This window comes from Rhizopus delemar, genomic scaffold (assembly GCF_000149305.1).
Source record: "Rhizopus delemar RA 99-880 supercont3.18 genomic scaffold, whole genome shotgun sequence".
In the NCBI taxonomy this organism is placed as follows: domain Eukaryota; kingdom Fungi; phylum Mucoromycota; class Mucoromycetes; order Mucorales; family Rhizopodaceae; genus Rhizopus; species Rhizopus delemar.
Window position 1 is genome coordinate 532,943 of NW_027137844.1, and position 18,008 is coordinate 550,950.

Sequence of the window (18,008 nt, forward strand, 5' to 3'; positions counted from 1 at the left end):
ACATATTCTTTTGAAAAATGACCAACATAAGCATAGGTTTTTTCTATTCTTGAACTAAGGCTTCAAGAAGATGATGGAGCAGTAAGGGCTTGCAAATATTTGTCAAATATCTAAAATATACCGGAGTAATTTATTATGCAGGGAGCAACCCTTTGAAAGACCTACACAGTCTACATAGATGAATTAAAATAAACTTTTCATAGAGGGGGACGTTATGGCATAATGTTGTCTATTCCTTGGAGAAGGCTGGATTTTTATGCTTGCCTAATTCCCCTGTTTAGTTCTTTTTTCTCTCTCCCTTTCTATAAGCTGTGGAGTTGATATTGAGAATAGAAAGACGCTTGATAATGGTCAATCTTATATTTACAAATCCAACATCATGCTTCTAAGAATTCAATTGCTGAGAATCAGATAAGCTAAAAGAAAAGTAATGCCAAAAAAATAATATTTTATATTTCGTTTCCAAATAGATCAAAGTGCCATCTTTTCAAAAACTAATACAATAATTATTTTTTTATGGCATTCTTTTTATGATATAATTACAACTTATATTTGGACCTCTTCCACATATATCTATTTTTAGCCATATCAAAGCAGTTTATTTATTAAGCTTTGAGATGATAAGCTTACTTAAACCGCAACTTGGGAACTATAAATCCATAAACGGAATAATAATAAAAAAAAAAAAAAAAAAAAAAAAACAGAAACTGAGGTGTGGAAACCTACAAATCGGTACTAGCAGCACTGTATTCATGATTAATATACAGTTGCCAAAAAGTTTCCTAAGATCAGATTGATAGGAATGACGCAGAAAGGACCATTTATTTATACGGGAAGGGGTGTTTTTCAGTGAAAGGAAATAAACTATAATGATGTACTCTTGATGCTATTTCCCATCATCGTTACACATGTATCTTAAGCTATACTTCAAATGAAAACAAGAAAGGCCAAAGATGAGTTTTCCATAAAAAGTAAACAGGACTGTTTTATTTGCACAAATCTTCATAATAATGACTTCATTCAATCCTTTCTGCATGAAATAATTTATATAAGCTATAAGCTAAAAGAATAACCCTTTCTTTTTTTATTATTGTCTAATCCAACCCTTCTAAAAGCCATTATGAAATTAACAGCTCTTCCTTTAGCCTATTATGCATGTCTTGTCCTACTTGCTACTGAAACACAAGCTCGAGGTAAAATCAAAAAAAGTACATTGCTTTCATAAAAGAAAAAAGCTAACATTATGTATATTTCAAGGCGCAAACTCTGTAGAGGATATCAGTCAATGGACCAAGGATCAAGCACAAGCCTATCTCGATAAATATCACATTGTATACGACAAAAATGCAAACGATGAGAGTATCTTGGATACTGCTAAGAGGTATCACCATGCAGCCTTAGCCAACACCAACACGTTCATCAACAACAAGACAGATATGATCAACAGGATGATTGATGCTGCCAAACTTAAGCTAACAGATAGCTACAAGTTGTCAACAGAGAATGTGAATGCTCTGACCAATGATCTTCAGCACGGCTTGAAGCAACTGGAATTGAGTGGTAGTTTGACTTATGACAAGGTTAAGCAAACACTTGACAGGTTGCAACACAAGGCGGTTCAACAAAAGATCATTACGGAAGCTCAATTTAAAGAACTTGCTAATGATATTCAGGACAGCTTTACTCGTCCTAGTTGGTACCAACGCCTTCTGGGAATGGTCCCCTCAACCTCTGACCTCTTTCAAGAAGACTCTTATCACACATGGCTCAAATCAACCATTACAACACGTTTGGAACAGAACAAAGAGTTGACAAAAGATCAAATTGCAAGCACAGTTGATACCTTGAAGCAAGCCATCTCTACCAGCAGTAGCTCCTCTTCAAATCTCTCCAAATTAGGTGATGCCAACTGGTGGAGTAAGCTGTCAAAGGATATTGAAAAAAATGCCAAACTTAAGGAAGGTCAAGCTGAAGAATTAATTAACTCTCTGAGAGATGAAGTGACCGCTTACAAGATCTTTGCCATGGACTATGCAAGCGAAACTACTGATAAAACTCAAAATATGTTGTGGCGTGCTAGTCAATATCTCATGGACACAGGTAGCAACGTTTATCAGGCTGTTATGAGCCCTCTCAAGGCTCGATCTGCTTCTGTTAGTAGCGCTGTTTCGTCTGCTGCCAGTTCAGCCGCTGATACTTCTAGTGAATCTGATACAGTCGTACGATCCAGAGTTCCTCAAGGTGTCAGTGATGCCAAGGACTCATTTGGTCACTACTGGCGTCAAAAGGAATTAGAATCCTATCGAAAGCTTGGTTATACAGATGCTCATCTTGAATGGATTCAGAATTATATCTCAAAGACATTCAATGACAAGAAGGACGTGACCAAGGATACAATTGCACATTCGATTCATACTATTCGTCAATATTTATCTCAAACCAAAGTACAAACAGCTGCTGAAATTAATGCTCAACTGAAATCTTTTGAAGAACTCATTGAATATTGGAGAAAACACGGTACTCGTGATGAATTGTAAATAGTTCTGATATGCAAAAAAAAAGAATATGGTGTATAATAAATAGTATTTCTACATTTTAAAAAACAAGTGTATGATTTTATTTTTTTGTGTATGAGATAATATGAAAGGGTACTATATACTGACGTCAATGCGGCTTAAGCTGTAGCGATTGTCTCTTTATTAGTGTCTAGCAGAGCACCCATACTTCCACCACTACTAGCTGTACTTATTCTATTATTTTTATCATTTTCCTCGATCTTTTGCTCCTCTTCTTCAACAGCAGATTCGACGATTGAAGTTTGCTGATTTAAATAACCGTCCTGTTTAAGATGTAAGGCGTCCATCAAAGTATGATACAGATATTTGTAAGCCCAAACGTTGCCTCTCATTCGACGCATATCTACAATATAAATCCCAGGTAGATTCTTTAACTTGCAAAGTTCGATACTAAATCTCACTTCATCTCCAGGATCTACAGAAGGTTCTCCATATATAATACTCCTTTCTGCTATTGTTTGTTCTTGCTGCTGAGTATTACTTGATCTGCGCAATAGCATACGCAAGTTGGGGTTATGTGGAGGGTTCGGATGATGCTGAGCCTTTTTGGGTCGAACACATTTCAGTTTATATTCACCTCCGTCTCGTTTAAACTCAAGTCCCATTGATTTTAAGGTTTGTTTGACCTCTACAAAGACTTGAGCAGGTGGTCTTGAGGTGAGTGCCTCTTGATCTACTGCACCATGGTGTGTACGAAGTTTGGGATCATTTGTCCTGTTATTGAAGGCAGCAGTCGGTCGAGCATGATGAGGTTGACTGTTTGGTTTATTTACTGTGCCTTTTTACAAAATTAGTTTTGATCCTTGCGTGGTTATTGTAATAAAACTTACTTAATGGTTTCTTTTTAAACCAGTCAATAAACTTTTTACCAGCACTACGGTGCTTGTCTTTGTCTGACATGGTCTGTTCAGAGGCCGAAGGTGATATTTCTGCCCGAGTTTCTAAAAGACGCTGCGGTTGCTGACGTCTGTGAGCGATATTGTCAGTCATCGAGTTAACCAAAAGGCTTAACGTCTTCCTTCGTGGGCCAGTTGAAGACGGACGTACAGGAGGAGTTGCACTTGATCGGTTGGGCTGATTTCTCTTATAAGGTGTGCTCGCACTAGAATTTGGTGCTGGGCTGCTGCTTGTACCACGACGCTGCATGCTAGATAAGAATTTGGCTTGTAGGATAGATGAATGAGGATTTTCTTCTGCTAAAGACATGTGTCTTGTACGCTTCTCATTCGTGTTACGTGTTGGTTTAGGCGTGCTACTGTGACCAGAAAGGAAATGAAGAACCTTTTCTGTAGAAGAAGAGACAGTAGACTTGGGTCTAACTTTGCTAGTGCCCTTCTTGGATAACTTGGTTTGCTTGGGAATAGGTGTCTCGTTTTTAGGTATCATCTCCGATGGTGGTTGAATCCCTTGCTCCGGTTCTGGTTGCACTTTTGACTGTGTCTTGGGTTGTTTTTCTGTCTGTGCTTCTGTCTGTTCTTCTGTCTGTTCTTTTGGCTGTGTCTCTGATGACTGTGTCCCTTGTGTTTTTTCTTGTTTTAGTTCAGACGATGTTGATGCTATTGATTCAGTGATTGGTTCTGCTTCTTCCATAATAATATCTTGTTTTGATTCTTCTTCTGCAGTCGTAGTAGTTGCGGTAGTTGTGGTCGTTGTTGTACTAGGTATCGCTTGATCTTGTTCAATGGTATCCTCATTTTCAGGCACTACAGCCAAATCATGGTTTTCTGTTTCATCTGTCTCTGCTGCAATGGTTACTCCCTCTTTTTTATTTTTCTCATCTTTTACATCGACAAATAAATGTCTGTAGGCACTTAACCACGGATGATCCATGATGGTTTCCATGGTACATCTCTTTTCCGGATCTGGTACGAGCATGAGACTAAGTAAATCACAAGCTTCTTTGGATATATAATCTGGAAATATTAATGGGGTATTCAATATGTATTTGTACAATAAGTTGATGTTGTAACTATCTGGATTTGCTGGATCATCATCATAAGGCAAGTAGCCACAAAGCATAGCAAATAATATTACACCACAAGACCAGATGTCTACCGCAGGACCTACGTAGACACCTTGATTCATAACAAGTTCAGGAGCAGCATAACAAGGAGATCCACAAGAAGTTGACATCAAATCATCCAAAGCTGAAGAAAACTGATTGGCGAAACCAAAATCTGTGATCAGTACATTCCTATTTCTATCCAAAAGCAAGTTTTCCTATTTGGGTAATAATGAGCCCCGTCTTCTTTTTAAAAATAAATTGCGTTTTGATTTTTTTTTCTTTACAAGCTTAAGATCTCTGTGTACAATATGTTTTTGATGCATATAATGTACACCACTCATCAATTGTGCAAATAATCGACTGGCATCTTTTTCTTTTAGATAACGATGAGCTAATATATAATCGAATAGCTCGCCTCCTGTAGCACATTGTAAGATGATTCCAATATATTTTTCGGTTTCAATCACATCATATAACTCTACAATGTTTGGGTGATGAAGTTTCTAATAAAAAAATGATGAAAAACAAAAGAAACTTGGATTGTGTAATTATGTTTTTACTCGTAACACAGATATTTCTCTTTCAACCTTGGTCATACGTAATGAAGTGTCGATATTATCTTTTCTGATCAATTTGATGGCTACCTGATATTAACAAACGTTAAGAGTATCACTATCATTTTGTTATTATCTTACCTCTTGTCCAGTTTTAATTTCTATGCCAAACTTTACTTTACCAAACTCGCCTTCCCCTAAAGTTTGTAATAATAAATAAGGTCCAAACACAGTAGGTTTTCTTCCAGGTGGTAGCTGATAATGATAAAGTTGATAATAATACTGCCACCAAGGTTGGTTGTGACGATGTTTTTCTTGTTGCTGAAGTTGCTCTGTTTCTTGATTGCGCAACTTTTGCAATTCACTCGGCATGGCAGTGACAGAATAAGCTCGCTGTTGTGGACGAGACGGAGTTGGTTCATCGGTATTTGAAGGAGAAAAATTCATGAACAAGTTGTTATTTTCTTCCATTGGAAGAGCAGGTGAGAAAGTCATCTTTTCTGCTTGGTATTATAAGTTTTAAAAAGAGAAAAAAAAAAGGAAGAAGAACGTGAAACCCCTCCTTTTTTAGGATATAAAAATAAAGAACAAAAGTAAAGAGGCAAAGAAAGAGAGAGAGAGAGAGAGAAAAAAAAAAAAAAAAAAAAAAAAAAAGGAAGCAGAAAAAAGGGCGGGTGAAAAGAAAATTGCACCTTCGGAGTTTGGTCCCGGATTTGTGAAACCTATTGTCACTGTGGACTGATTGAATTCTCATACTTTTTTATGTTTCTAAAATGATTTGAATATATACATAAGGTGTGTACGCGCATATACAATCATTGTAATTATAACTCAAGAAGAGTATAATGATAAACTATAGTGTTTCTACGACAAACCAAGACTTCTTAGATAATCGGCCTTGACTGCTCATATCAATCCTTGTTATTGGTACGTGGTCTACTTTGGACTCTTGGCTGATTAAATTATTTCTAGTATCACGGGTTTATAAAGTGATAGCATAAAAGTATATATGATCTAAACCATTCCCCAAGTAAGCATAATAGACACAATAGCTTATAAAAGAATGCATGTGGTTTTTTCTGAATTTAAATGCGTTTTGATCATAATACATGAATAAAATCCACTCTCGTATACAATTCTAAAAAGTCTTAAGACATTAAAACGAATTTAAACATGAAAAACTTTACTATGCTTAGGTTCTCTTTATGGAATAAAGCGGCTTTGTGGAGTTGAGCTTTTCCTTTCTTATTTTAATTCAAGTTAAAGAACATAAGATTTAGACGTGAAAAAGTTACATTTACAGATTACTATTAGTACCAATAGGGTACTTGTGCAGTTATGAATGTGTATATTAGCTTATTTGTGATATTTGATGATGAAGCATGATAGGCTTTTATACTTCTGCAAAATAATCTGGACTGTATTTAGTTGATTAGAGCAACTGTAATTGTAGCGACTACAAACGACCCTATTCAATCTTGCTCTTTTCTCAAACAATAAATAGACATATACTTGCTCTAATCATATCTACAGCCTCTTATCCTAATTTATGCCATTGCAGTACTCTCTTTTCTTCGCAGCATCTTCTATCACAGACGTGTTATATATACCAGCCTATATCGCTTCCTTGAATGTTTACTAAATATTATATTTTATTGCTGAGACAAGTATTTTTGTTTCAGCTATCGATTCTGCTTTCATGTCCCCATTTACATTTTTTATAATTCTTGACTACGATTCTCTCTTGGCCGATAGCTTGAATGACAGTACTTGTTAAAAATCTTTTAATAAATCAAAATTTATTAGATACCACTATCAGGAATGCAAATAAAAACGACCTTATTTGAATATAGATGATGTTACACTATTTACAAAAAGCTTTATTTTGTGCCATTGTCCATAACAGAGCATTTCAAATCGCTTTAAAACATAGAAAAAGAGGCATGAAAAAGAGGATAAAAACAAAAAGATATTTTTTCTATCTATTTGAATTAGTTTCGCTCTTGTAGTTCAATACAAGTATTCCCTTTTCTTCTTTGTATTTAGGTGTAATCGTTTCAAGAAAGGAGGTGCAACCAAAATAACGATATTTATATATGGCGATAAAGTACGTGGTAAGGATGATATCATGATCAAACGTCACGGGATAGAAATGGTTTATAAGAATCTAAAAATACACAGAAAAAGAAAGAAGCTTTGTGTACAGACTATTGATATAATTTGTGAAATTATTTAAACAAAGATTCATTGAGTAAGCAGATAAAAAGAGGAAACTAAAGATCAAATTTTGACCACCCACGGTTCGCTATTCTATCCTGGCTTTAGTTTCTAAGGATATGATGTTGCGTTAGCACACGAATTCAATTAGAATAAAGCAAAAATTATGATTTTACGAATACGGATGTTATTTAGCGCTTCGATTGCTTTTCTATTAACTTTTTTTCTTTTTGTTTCCAAAATTAAAACAAATGTATGATTAATTTAAATAAATGATATTCACACACCACCTTACTCCTTTTTTTTTTTTTTTTTTTTTTTTATTACTTTAAATGAAAGTACTTGCAGAAGAAAATGTAAAGTTACCTTCATCTGTTTTACATTCTACATAACTTAAGACAAATGAAGTTGATCCTCATATCATTTCAGCTTTCTTTTCAAAAGAGAAGAATGTGTCAATGAAAGCGAAAAATAAGCAGATGCCGATAAATCTGGCTTTTCATCCCTTTATTCTCTGAAGGCGTTTTGTAGATCCTTTTCGTTAAGCCTGTTTGAAACATATTGTAAGGCTTATAATTTAGAAACAAAAGAGATAAACATTTCATTTATTTGTTTTGTAACCATGGTGATAACACAGGCAACTTAAAAAACTGTACAGTTATTTACACACACACACAAACATCCAACACCTTTTTCTAGACCCAAACGCTATTGTCCTTTGTGTAATGATAATTCAATTCTTCTTCACTTAATTCTTCTTCTTCTACTTCAATAGTTTCATACTGACAATAAGAATGATCATGGTAACAATAATGATCATCAGCGTCATCAAATGAATAAATACAGTGTTTGAGTGGACTTGAGGGTTTCGGAAAGCGAGCCATGACTTGTTTCCAATTGAATACTCTGTGCACGTTACTTGGTAATTGTTGATGATTCCACTTGTATATTCCTTGTCTGTCATATAACAAGACATCTACACCAATATCACTACATCCTAATGCGTGTTCAAACGAATCATCAATCAAGACGTCCACACCAATCTCTTGGCAAATGACTGATTTTGGCTTTGAGATATATTCAAGTCGTTCCTTTTCAGATAGATTCAAGTTGCAAAAGTAAATGCTTTCAAATATGCCTTTTTTAGAACACATGTAAGAAAATGACAAGTGACACACACAAAGAGAGAACCACTTACCTGGGTAATGCCTGTCAATGAACTTTTTTGTCTTTTCAGCTATGAATTGTTGCCTTGATGTGATAATAACTAATTGAAATCCTCTCTTTTTAAGCATCTTAAGTGCTTCTAAAGCAAAATCCTTGATAGGTTTGATTTCATCAAAGTGCCTTGAATCATAAAATTCCCTTATTTTTCTGCAGCTCTCTTCACTTGTGCCTCCCCAGATTTTCCAAAAATCTAATGTGTCGAAATCTGTCAGCTTGAGTTGTGTGTGATAGGTATCATTGTGCCATTCAACTAGATTTTGCAAGGTATCGCACAACGTTTGATCTAAGTCAACTGCAATCAATTTACGAGCTTCTCTAACGGGCATGTTTAATCGAAAAATAAATAAAAAGAAGAGGGAATGAAGAGAAGAGAAAAAGGGTATAAAGACATGTGAGTGTATAAATGTAGATTCGGGAGTTTTAATTTTTTTTTTTTTTCATTTTACTCCTTAAAATAGAATCATTCCTATTGAAGAACTTTCACTCGGTACTTGAGTTAGTTTTAATATACAACTTAACATCGAGTTTTTTCTCTTGCGGATTTATGCCTACTCACTTAGTTTCTTTATGAAAATATGAAGCCATGAAACAGTTCATTTTATTTCAAAAAGTTTATCCGCAGCTACTGAGTTTTACAATAACATTAACGTGCTTCAAAAAAAAACTTGAGGATAAATATGGTAATAAATCAACGCTTTGAAACGTTTCAATTGGCGAATTGACCCTCTTTTTATTTTGTGGAGATGGAAAAAAAATATATTTACGTTTCAAGTTTTATTCTTTATAAGTGTTAATTTTTGCTTTTTCCGCTTTCCTAAACTTTTACTATATTTGGAAAACAATTCAACACTCGTCTTAAATTTTTTACGCTACAAAACAACAACAGCTACAACTTCAATTCGACATTTATTATCATCAACCGATGCCTATAGACTCCAATAGTCTTCAGGGATCAGCAAACCAGCCTTTGTCTACAAAGGAAGTTGATTCTCTTCTCTCAACTTTTAGTAAAGAGCGTAAACGCTTAATATGCCCAAACTGTAATCAACAAGGTCACTTCCGACGACATGGTGCTACCAAGTCAAACCCACCACACTTCTTGTTCCACTGCGTTAGTTGTGGCAAATGCTTTCAGGCAGCATCAATGAAGCATATTATTCACGATCCATGTCAAGAACAATCGCAAATTCAGGCACCGACAGACATGGAACAAACTAGATCTTTCCAAGAAAATAACAATACGCACACACCAACAACTCACAGCAGCCAAAACGACTTACAAACTCTCCTTGATACAATCCAACGCTTGACACAAGAACTTCAATAGGCAAGAGCAGAAATTAATAGTCTTCGCTCTCAAAATGATAAACTCCAGCAACAATTTTTACAAACTCAAACTGCGGATCCCTTTCCTAGAAAATAAAGTCAGCAGTCCAGGGGAAGATGGTTTAGACTATTCCTTCTTATATCAGCTATTTCGTTACCTCCCGCTACAAGATATGGCTTTAAAGGTATATAATGATGCACTATGCTCTAATACATTTCCTCCCTCATGACGAGGCTTGCATGTACGGCTTCTTGCAAAAAAAAAAAAGGTGACCTAACAAGCTTAAAAAACTGGCGTCCCATTTCATTAATTGATTGTGATGCAAAAATATACACTCGAATTCTAAACACCCTGCTACGACAAGTAATTCCTACACTTATCAACCGATTTCAAACAGGATTTATGCCTAACCGATTCATTGCTGGAAACGGCCTCATTCTTAATATAGCCATGGAACACGCGCAACGCTGTAAACGGGACGATGTAGCCCTGCTTTTAGATCAAGAGAAAGCATACGATAGGGTACATCCTTCTTAAGAAGGTTTTGCTGAAAATTGGATTCCCTCCTACCTTGGTGAACTCACTGATTGCGCTCTTCTTTGGTAACCGGGTCTGCATTAATATTAATGGACACTTTACAAAAAAAGTAGATCAAGGTCGCGACCTTCGTCAAGGAGATCCACTTTCGCCTTTGCTGTTCAACTTGGCGTTGGAACCATTCCTGCGCCATTTCCTACAAGACGCTTCTTTCGTTGGTTTCTCCTTTTCGCCTTTATCACTAGATCTCCCTCCTCCAGCACCTCTTAATGTACTAGCCTACGCCGATGATATTTGTATCTTTCTTTCTTTTCGTGCCGATTTCCTCCGAATGCAACATCACTTGGTTGCATATGGTCAAGTATCCAATGCCAAAGTTAATCTTTCAAAGGCTGAAGCAGTCTTCTTGAACGGACGTGCCTCCCCCCATTGACGACAGTTATTGACCCAATATCAAATATCTCAATGGCATAATCACTCTATGGCCCAACCATTACGATATCCTGGATTTTCAGTCATTCAATCTGTAGCTCAAAGGAAGTATATAGAGAATCAGCTATTGCAAAGTGTAAAGACTCAATGTGGTATATACTCTCAATGCACTTATCTCTTCGTGGGCGTGTGATCTTGGCTAATTCGTTGATCTTATCCAAATTGTGGTATTCTCTGAGAGTTGTTTCACTCACCAAACAGTTCTTTAGACAAATTCGGTCAGTGTTGTACCAGTTTATCACTAAAGGTATTAAACCTGGTTTCCGATATACTCTGTTGTGTCAACCTATCACTTCAGGAAGCCTTGGTTTGCTAGACCCGGTAGCTCAAAACTGCTGTCTACAAATTCGATGGTTACGGCTTTTGTTTCAAGATGATGATCCTAATCTTGTAGTCAGTCATACTTGAAGAATTTCGTTTGTCGATTTCACTCTTCAGGTACTGATACCCAGTTGTCTTTCTTTTTTCCACCTCTACGTTCCATATCCTCCGTCTCTCCTGGTTCATTCATGTCCATACTATATATGGCTATGGATTCTTTTTTACCTAAAAGATTTAGTATGGTCCGATGCACTCCTTCAACATTGCTGTGTTTACCATTGTTGTCTCTTTTTTCGCATATTCCTGATGATCATTGGTTACGTAAACATCAGCGTTTGAAAATGCAAGCTCGACTATTTTTTACTTATGACACCTCATTGCAACGTATCCGACCTTTGCTACGACCGGACTCACCTCACTACCCTAGACTTGCAGCTTGGCTCTTGCGTGACCTTAATAACCGCATAATTACCCTCAACAACATGACATGGGCTCTAATTCTGAATCTTTCTCCTGACTTGGGACAAATTGATGACTCCCCTTTTGTCTCTTGGCTCACCCGTTCTCCTGATTGGGATATTGTACAACCCTAAAGTATTCCGGCAAAATCAAATTGCTACCTTGGATCCAGAGAATCTTATTACTATTCTTTCTTCTGCTGATCGGGTTCGCTTCTGGTCCTTAAAGATGCTCCCTGAAGCTCGATCGTTGTGTTTCCGGTTTCTTTATGGCAAATTACATTGTCAACTTACAATAGCACGCTTCAATCCGGACGTTTCAAGTGCTTGCAAACTTTGTCAGGCTCCCAGAGAAGATATTCATCTCCTGGTGATTTCCTGCCCTTACAAATGACCGATATGGCAAGAAGCTCTCTCTCAGTTTGTACCCTATTTGGAATTCAATCCAGAAGACATCCATGAAGTTGCTCATACTCAGTTATTATGTTATACTGTTCATCTGGCGAGCACATTGGCGGTATTTTTTGATAATGTACCTTTATCACCGATCCACATTATTACAGTAGTCGCTCTATTTAAGGGTGGATATTCCAAAATTTTTGGAATATCCACCCTTAAATAGAACATGCCCTTAAATCGAAATTTGTGGCTGTTAAAAAATTGAAATCACTTAACATGTATTGTAGCTACATTATAGACATGTTTGTACAACATGTTTCCACATAGGCCACTGTCGGTTGGTATAGATTTGGTAATTGTGTAAGGACATTAACAAATCAAAACTTGCTTAAGACTTGATCAAAGTTGCTGGAAGGATAATATACGAGTCGTAGACTCAAAATAACTTTGATGAGAATAAATATATGACATAATAAAATTTATTTTCTTTGTTTAGATTCTATCTATAAGAAAAAATGTCTAATAATAAACGTGTACGCCTTTCTTTCTCAAAAAAATGAGCTTTTGGATCAAAAAGCTACTGGCCAGCTTAATTAAACAGAATTAAGTAAATGGGCTATGAAGAAATTCAATTTAGATCAACCACTTGCCCAACAGATTATATCAAACATTCTCAAAAATGCTGAAAAGTTAAATAGTAATGTTAATGTTGTCAAAAATGGCAAAAATCTAAAAACAACACGCTATCCTCAACTTGATGATGAAGTAGTAAAGTTTGTTGTAGACATGAACAATAACAATCTGCCAATCAACCGAGACTCAATCCTTCGATATGTAAGACCTATTGCTTGAGTGAATTATAGAATCCTTGAAAATGAAATTTCATTTTCTTCTGGATGGCTCACCAAACTTTTTAAGCGAATTGGAGTAAAATGCAGACCAATGCATGGTGAAAGTGCCTCGACAGACATCTCTTCTGAAAACATTCAGAACGAATTGAGGAAGGTAGAAGAACTTCTTGAGCCATATGATCCTGTAGATATCATGAACTTTGATGAAACAGGTTTATATTACCAGCAACCACCAAGAATAATCATATGTTCCGAGTCGCTTGAAGACCTACAGAAAATTAAAACCCGTCTGACAGTTGGATTGCTCTATAACTCAGATGGGACTTACAAAGGACAACCAATTGTTATCGCACAAGACAAGAGCCCCAAATGTTTTAAAGCAAGAGCTGATTTGTTATCCATGACTGCAATTGGAAAAAAAACATGATATTGAATACCATTATTCTACTAATGCTTGGATGACAACATGCGTGAAAAGGTTAAATGTTGCCTTTGGAAGACAGAATCGAAAAATTGCTCTTCTTTTGGATAATGCGTCCTTTCATAAAACAAGAATTCCGCTCAACAATATCAAATTGTTATTTCTCCTAGCAAACACGACTAGCAAGCTACAGGCTCTTGATGCAGGTAGTCTATTATTTTTTGGTAAAATGCTACATAAGCTGTCTTTTTGTTTTACAGTTTTCTCATTAATATTTTGTATACACAGGAATTATTGACAACTTTAAGGCACGCTTCCGAGCCCAGCAGTACGACTGTGCTTTATGTCTGTATATCAGTAAAAAGTTGGATGATCCGAATGTTTACAAAATGGATCAAGCTCAAGCTATGTTTTCTCTAGCTAATGCATGGCTTAAAGTAAAACCAGAAACAATAAATGGAATGCTCTCAGATCTCCCCAGGAACTTTGACAACAAAGTTGCTGACGTTAGCCAGTTGAATCTTGAAGCAGATGAAAGCGAGATGATAGTATGTTATACAACAAGTACGACTAATAATGAAGAAACGGCAGAAGGCAACATAGATGAAACAGAAGAAAATGATAATACAAAGCAAGATGAGCAGCGTGTCGATGTAGTAGAGTGTAAAAAACGGTTGAGAGAAGCCTATAGAACTATTCTCATGTACGAAGTTCCTTTGGACGACCTTGATCGTAAATTACATTGCTGAATTCGAATGGGATTGGCTGACTCTTGTGCTGAATTAAATAAGTCAAAAGAGCAAACAGATCTTTGATCTTATTTTACAAAGGTAAAAAATTTATTATTAGAGTGCTCCAAAAAACTATCACATATAAAAAATTCTCTATTTAGTGATAAAAAATATTTGCGTTGCACCCTTAAATAGAGAGGCTACTGTACCTCCGTTTTTGAAAAAATTAGGCTCTACCGTCAGCAGTAAAAGCATACTACTCATTATGACGTGTGACTTTCTATATGTTTTATTTAATAAACTACAAAAAAAAAAAGGTATACATAATATAACAAAAAATATGGTTAATGCTAAACCCTTTTTGATCAGACTACTGCTAAGGACAAAATCAGAATAAAAGGTCTCCTAGGAACTTTAGGCAGTAATTTAGCTCGATTAGGTTCAGAAATCGTTGTCGATAGTAAAAGAAACAAATATTTTTCATAGTAAGTTTTTGGTTAGGAATGTGTTTATTTCTTTTTTAATCCGGGGGGGGGGAGTTTTTTCCTTAAGCCTATCCAAAAACTCAATAATTGATATTTCAAACGACAAAAGACACAGTCAAATTGCTCTGTTGGGTGGTGCGAATATAAAGAATTTTTTAAGAAAATTCAAACATGACGATTGTGAAGAATATTCTTTGGCCCCTCCCCTTTGACTTTAAAAACGTAAAGCTTTTCTTTTTATAATTAATCAATTTACCATATAACATTATTTTTCAACTTTTGTCTTAGAATGATGGAATTAAATCACTAAGAGACAAATATGAAGGATTGGATACCTTCAAACCTAATGGCAAACAACAAGTGATTTTGAAGAAAATTTGTGTGCATATGTAAGGTAAACAAACTCGAACTAAAGTGTAAAGTATTAACATTTTGTTTAGTTTGTACGCTTGCGCCTACAATCCCTCTTGTCTAAACGACAAAATTTTAAAGAAATGCTCGGAACAGTCACTACTCATACGGTTTTGGGGCAATCTTTTCGAGTATTACTTTGGCCAAAAGCAAAACGTGTTTCTGCAATGGCAAGTAAATTGAATAGAAAACCTAGTAACCTCGAAGTTGATTCCACTTCATTTCTCCAGGGGGGGGGGACACCATATCCTCAAGCTGCAAAGAGTCAAAGTTAGCTTTCAAACTTGACATCAGATTGATATCGGAAAAGGATGAAGCAGAATTTGATGTTGTAAACGGTGAGGTTGCTTCTGTCTCCCGTAGTAATCGAGGAAAATACTACCAAGATACCTTAAAGCTTGCACTTTCGGCTAAACAACATTTAAATGCGATTATATCTTCTTTACACAGCCTTACCCCAAAAGAACTCCCAAACATCAAACTTCTAATTGTTCAAATCATGGGTATGAACTGCCACATTAGTTGCTTGAACCTTGTCGATAAAAGCCTTTACGTTTTACAAGATATTTACACCTTCAATTACCCCAAAACAATAAAACAAATAAAGGAAGGCGCTATTAGCGACATTATGACTGGTTTTCTGTTGATTGACGTAAGTTGATAGAGCACAAAGTCGAAACTCTGTAATGGACTTGCTAATACCTTTTACTTTTTTACGTTGTTTAGATCACTAATATTGATGATGTCTATAACAACTTCTCAAAAGGTACACATGATAAAATCGAATTGATAAAAAATGAGAGGAAGCAAAAAAAAAAAAAAAAAAAAAAAAAAAAAAAAAAAAAATCGGAAGCATGTAGTGTTTACTTTTCTGCGGTTGAATGGGACGCAAGCGATGACGATGCTTCAACAGATGTTGAAAATGAAATCCAATTTGAAGATAGTGACTACATTTTTTCCTGTAGTATCCATAAAGATCCTCATTACTATATTATTGGGAGTTTCTTGTAAATCAATTGTGCTTTCTTTTTCTTTTTCATTCAAATTTTCAACGTTTAACTTATCATTAGTTGGCATGAATCAGCCTGTTTATCTATACGTTTAAACAAAAAACAGCGTCAAGGCAACACGCTCTCGATAAACATCTTGCTTGCAGATCAAACAAGTTTGCTTTTTTTTTCCATTCAGTTGCGTCTCAGCTTAGAGCGTCTGTCCAGTCTACGGAGAGCGTTAATAAAAACCAACATCCATGCCTTACAAAGCCCTACAGCATAGACTTGGCTGCCACAAAAGCATATAACAAAGCGAAACCGTGTTTGTTCATGAATGAACTGGCGCTTATAGAAACGCGATATAAATAATAAATACTTGGCTTTGATAGACAAAAAAGGTCTATATTTTTACCTTTGGATGAAACTACCCTACAACAGAATGCTTTTTAGTTGTTTCTTTTTTTTTTGAGCATTATAAGAATATGGAAAGTCCTGTAACCGAAAAAGTTTAGGCAAGATGGGTGAACCCTCTGAGCTCAATCTGATGGAATAGTTCTGGTCTGTGGTTGAAAGTAAGATCAAAAGAGAAAGGCTTTTGAAAAGAGGAGACACTGAACTCAAGAACCGCTGAAGCCTGTAACAGTGTTTATTTTGAGGATCTTAAAGAGCTCTACCGCTATTCGGATCTAAGTTTCAAAGCCTGTTTGAATAAAGAGCCTTTGTAAAATGATCGCATGGTTTTACAGTCATATTATCTTTGATGTGCGAAGGTGAGTGAAGTAAACCAGCAACTTTAAGGATTTTATTTGTGCACAATGGAAATTTCAACTGTGCGATTGTTTTCTGAATGTATGCAATCAAATTTCGAAAATGATGTATTTACCTAGGAGAGATGGCAAAGATACTCTTTTGCAGCACATTATCTATTTCATCAAAACGGATATTATCACTGAAAAGATTTCAGGGCCATCTTTTATCCTATCTTATTGATTTTTAATATTGAAAAAGGAGCATCCTATCGACAAATGAGCAAATGACGATGAAATGAGGGCTTGAATATAAAAGCTGTGCAAAAGAGGATTACTCGCGTTAGATTAGATGGCTTAACTTTTATTTATGTATGAATGAAATATGGATCTTTACCGAATTCAATACTGATGAATGTCTTTCTCTGCCTATCAATAGACTTCAATCTTCTTTTCTATTTTATCATGATAATATGAATACAGTAGCAAGCTTAGAATAGATTGGTCTAAAGCCTTTTTTTTTTTTTTTTTTTTTTTTAGTAATGTGTATACAAAGCATGGCTTTCAATAGGCAATAGAAACATAAAAGAGAGTAAATTACGATCATATGTTGATGATAAAAGTTGTTTATCATCAAAATAGTTATTTTATATATAATTAAAAATAAAGCTTTAAGCACGTCTTTAACAATAAATATGCTCGATCCTTCTTGGTTTTAAAACAATTCATGCTCTTTAGGTTAACAAGATCAGCTGTGAGAAAGTGAGGGTTTCTGTCTGATTTAGAAAAAAAAAAAATAGCTGTTGAAAGTCAGTTTGAAAAGATCTATGGTATACTTCCCATCCTTCTTTTCCTATTTCTGAAAAGAATGATAAAGTTCACTGTGTTCTTGTCATACTTTGTAAAGATAGCCAATTGACTTTATTAACAATAACTTTTAATAGCAAAAAAAAAAAAAAAAAAAAAAGGCGTAGAAGCTTCATTCTCGTTGTTTTCTTATCAGTTCAATAATGACTGAATTAAAAGCTTTGGTCGTGACGTAGAATTCAGTGTAACCTATTCAAACAAAACCAATGGACAGGAGTATCCGTCTCTTTTGCGTAGAGAGAAGACGTTCTTGTTTAAAAATATACCAATACAAAAAAGTATTCAAGATGTTCAGAAAGCATAACATGGCTGAGTGACAGTGTACAGGTCTTGTACAGAATTACTATTGACAGCAAACGAAATACAGAGGACTGACCAAGAATATCAAAAT

General features: G+C 35.5%; 5 protein-coding genes across 5 annotated transcripts; 2 read left to right on the top strand and 3 right to left on the bottom strand.

Moving 5' to 3' along the window:
• Positions 1 to 1,120: 1,120 nt before the first annotated feature.
• RO3G_16087 (uncharacterized protein) lies at positions 1,121 to 2,537 on the top strand (the record flags this gene model as incomplete). The annotated part of the gene is made up of 2 exons (XM_067670671.1): positions 1,121 to 1,193; positions 1,258 to 2,537. 2 exons carry the CDS (start codon positions 1,121 to 1,123, stop codon positions 2,535 to 2,537), a joined length of 1,353 nt encoding a protein of 450 aa, XP_067526772.1.
• A 367-nt stretch (positions 2,538 to 2,904) lies between these two features.
• Positions 2,905 to 5,630, bottom strand: RO3G_16088 (uncharacterized protein; the record flags this gene model as incomplete). Its single annotated transcript, XM_067670672.1, has 5 exons — positions 2,905 to 2,919; positions 2,978 to 3,354; positions 3,407 to 4,796; positions 4,866 to 5,084; positions 5,277 to 5,630. 5 exons carry the CDS (start codon positions 5,628 to 5,630, stop codon positions 2,905 to 2,907), a joined length of 2,355 nt encoding a protein of 784 aa, XP_067526773.1.
• A 2,417-nt stretch (positions 5,631 to 8,047) lies between these two features.
• RO3G_16089 (uncharacterized protein) lies at positions 8,048 to 8,905 on the bottom strand (the record flags this gene model as incomplete). The annotated part of the gene is made up of 2 exons (XM_067670673.1): positions 8,048 to 8,490; positions 8,551 to 8,905. The coding sequence occupies 2 exons, from the start codon at positions 8,903 to 8,905 to the stop codon at positions 8,048 to 8,050; spliced, it is 798 nt and encodes a 265-aa protein (XP_067526774.1).
• A 4,090-nt stretch (positions 8,906 to 12,995) lies between these two features.
• On the bottom strand, positions 12,996 to 13,366 carry RO3G_16090 (uncharacterized protein; the record flags this gene model as incomplete). The annotated part of the gene is made up of 3 exons (XM_067670674.1): positions 12,996 to 13,146; positions 13,188 to 13,232; positions 13,293 to 13,366. 3 exons carry the CDS (start codon positions 13,364 to 13,366, stop codon positions 12,996 to 12,998), a joined length of 270 nt encoding a protein of 89 aa, XP_067526775.1.
• A 1,406-nt stretch (positions 13,367 to 14,772) lies between these two features.
• RO3G_16091 (uncharacterized protein) lies at positions 14,773 to 16,023 on the top strand (the record flags this gene model as incomplete). Its single annotated transcript, XM_067670675.1, has 6 exons — positions 14,773 to 14,823; positions 14,890 to 14,990; positions 15,042 to 15,186; positions 15,323 to 15,664; positions 15,739 to 15,778; positions 15,926 to 16,023. 6 exons carry the CDS (start codon positions 14,773 to 14,775, stop codon positions 16,021 to 16,023), a joined length of 777 nt encoding a protein of 258 aa, XP_067526776.1.
• Positions 16,024 to 18,008: the final 1,985 nt, after the last annotated feature.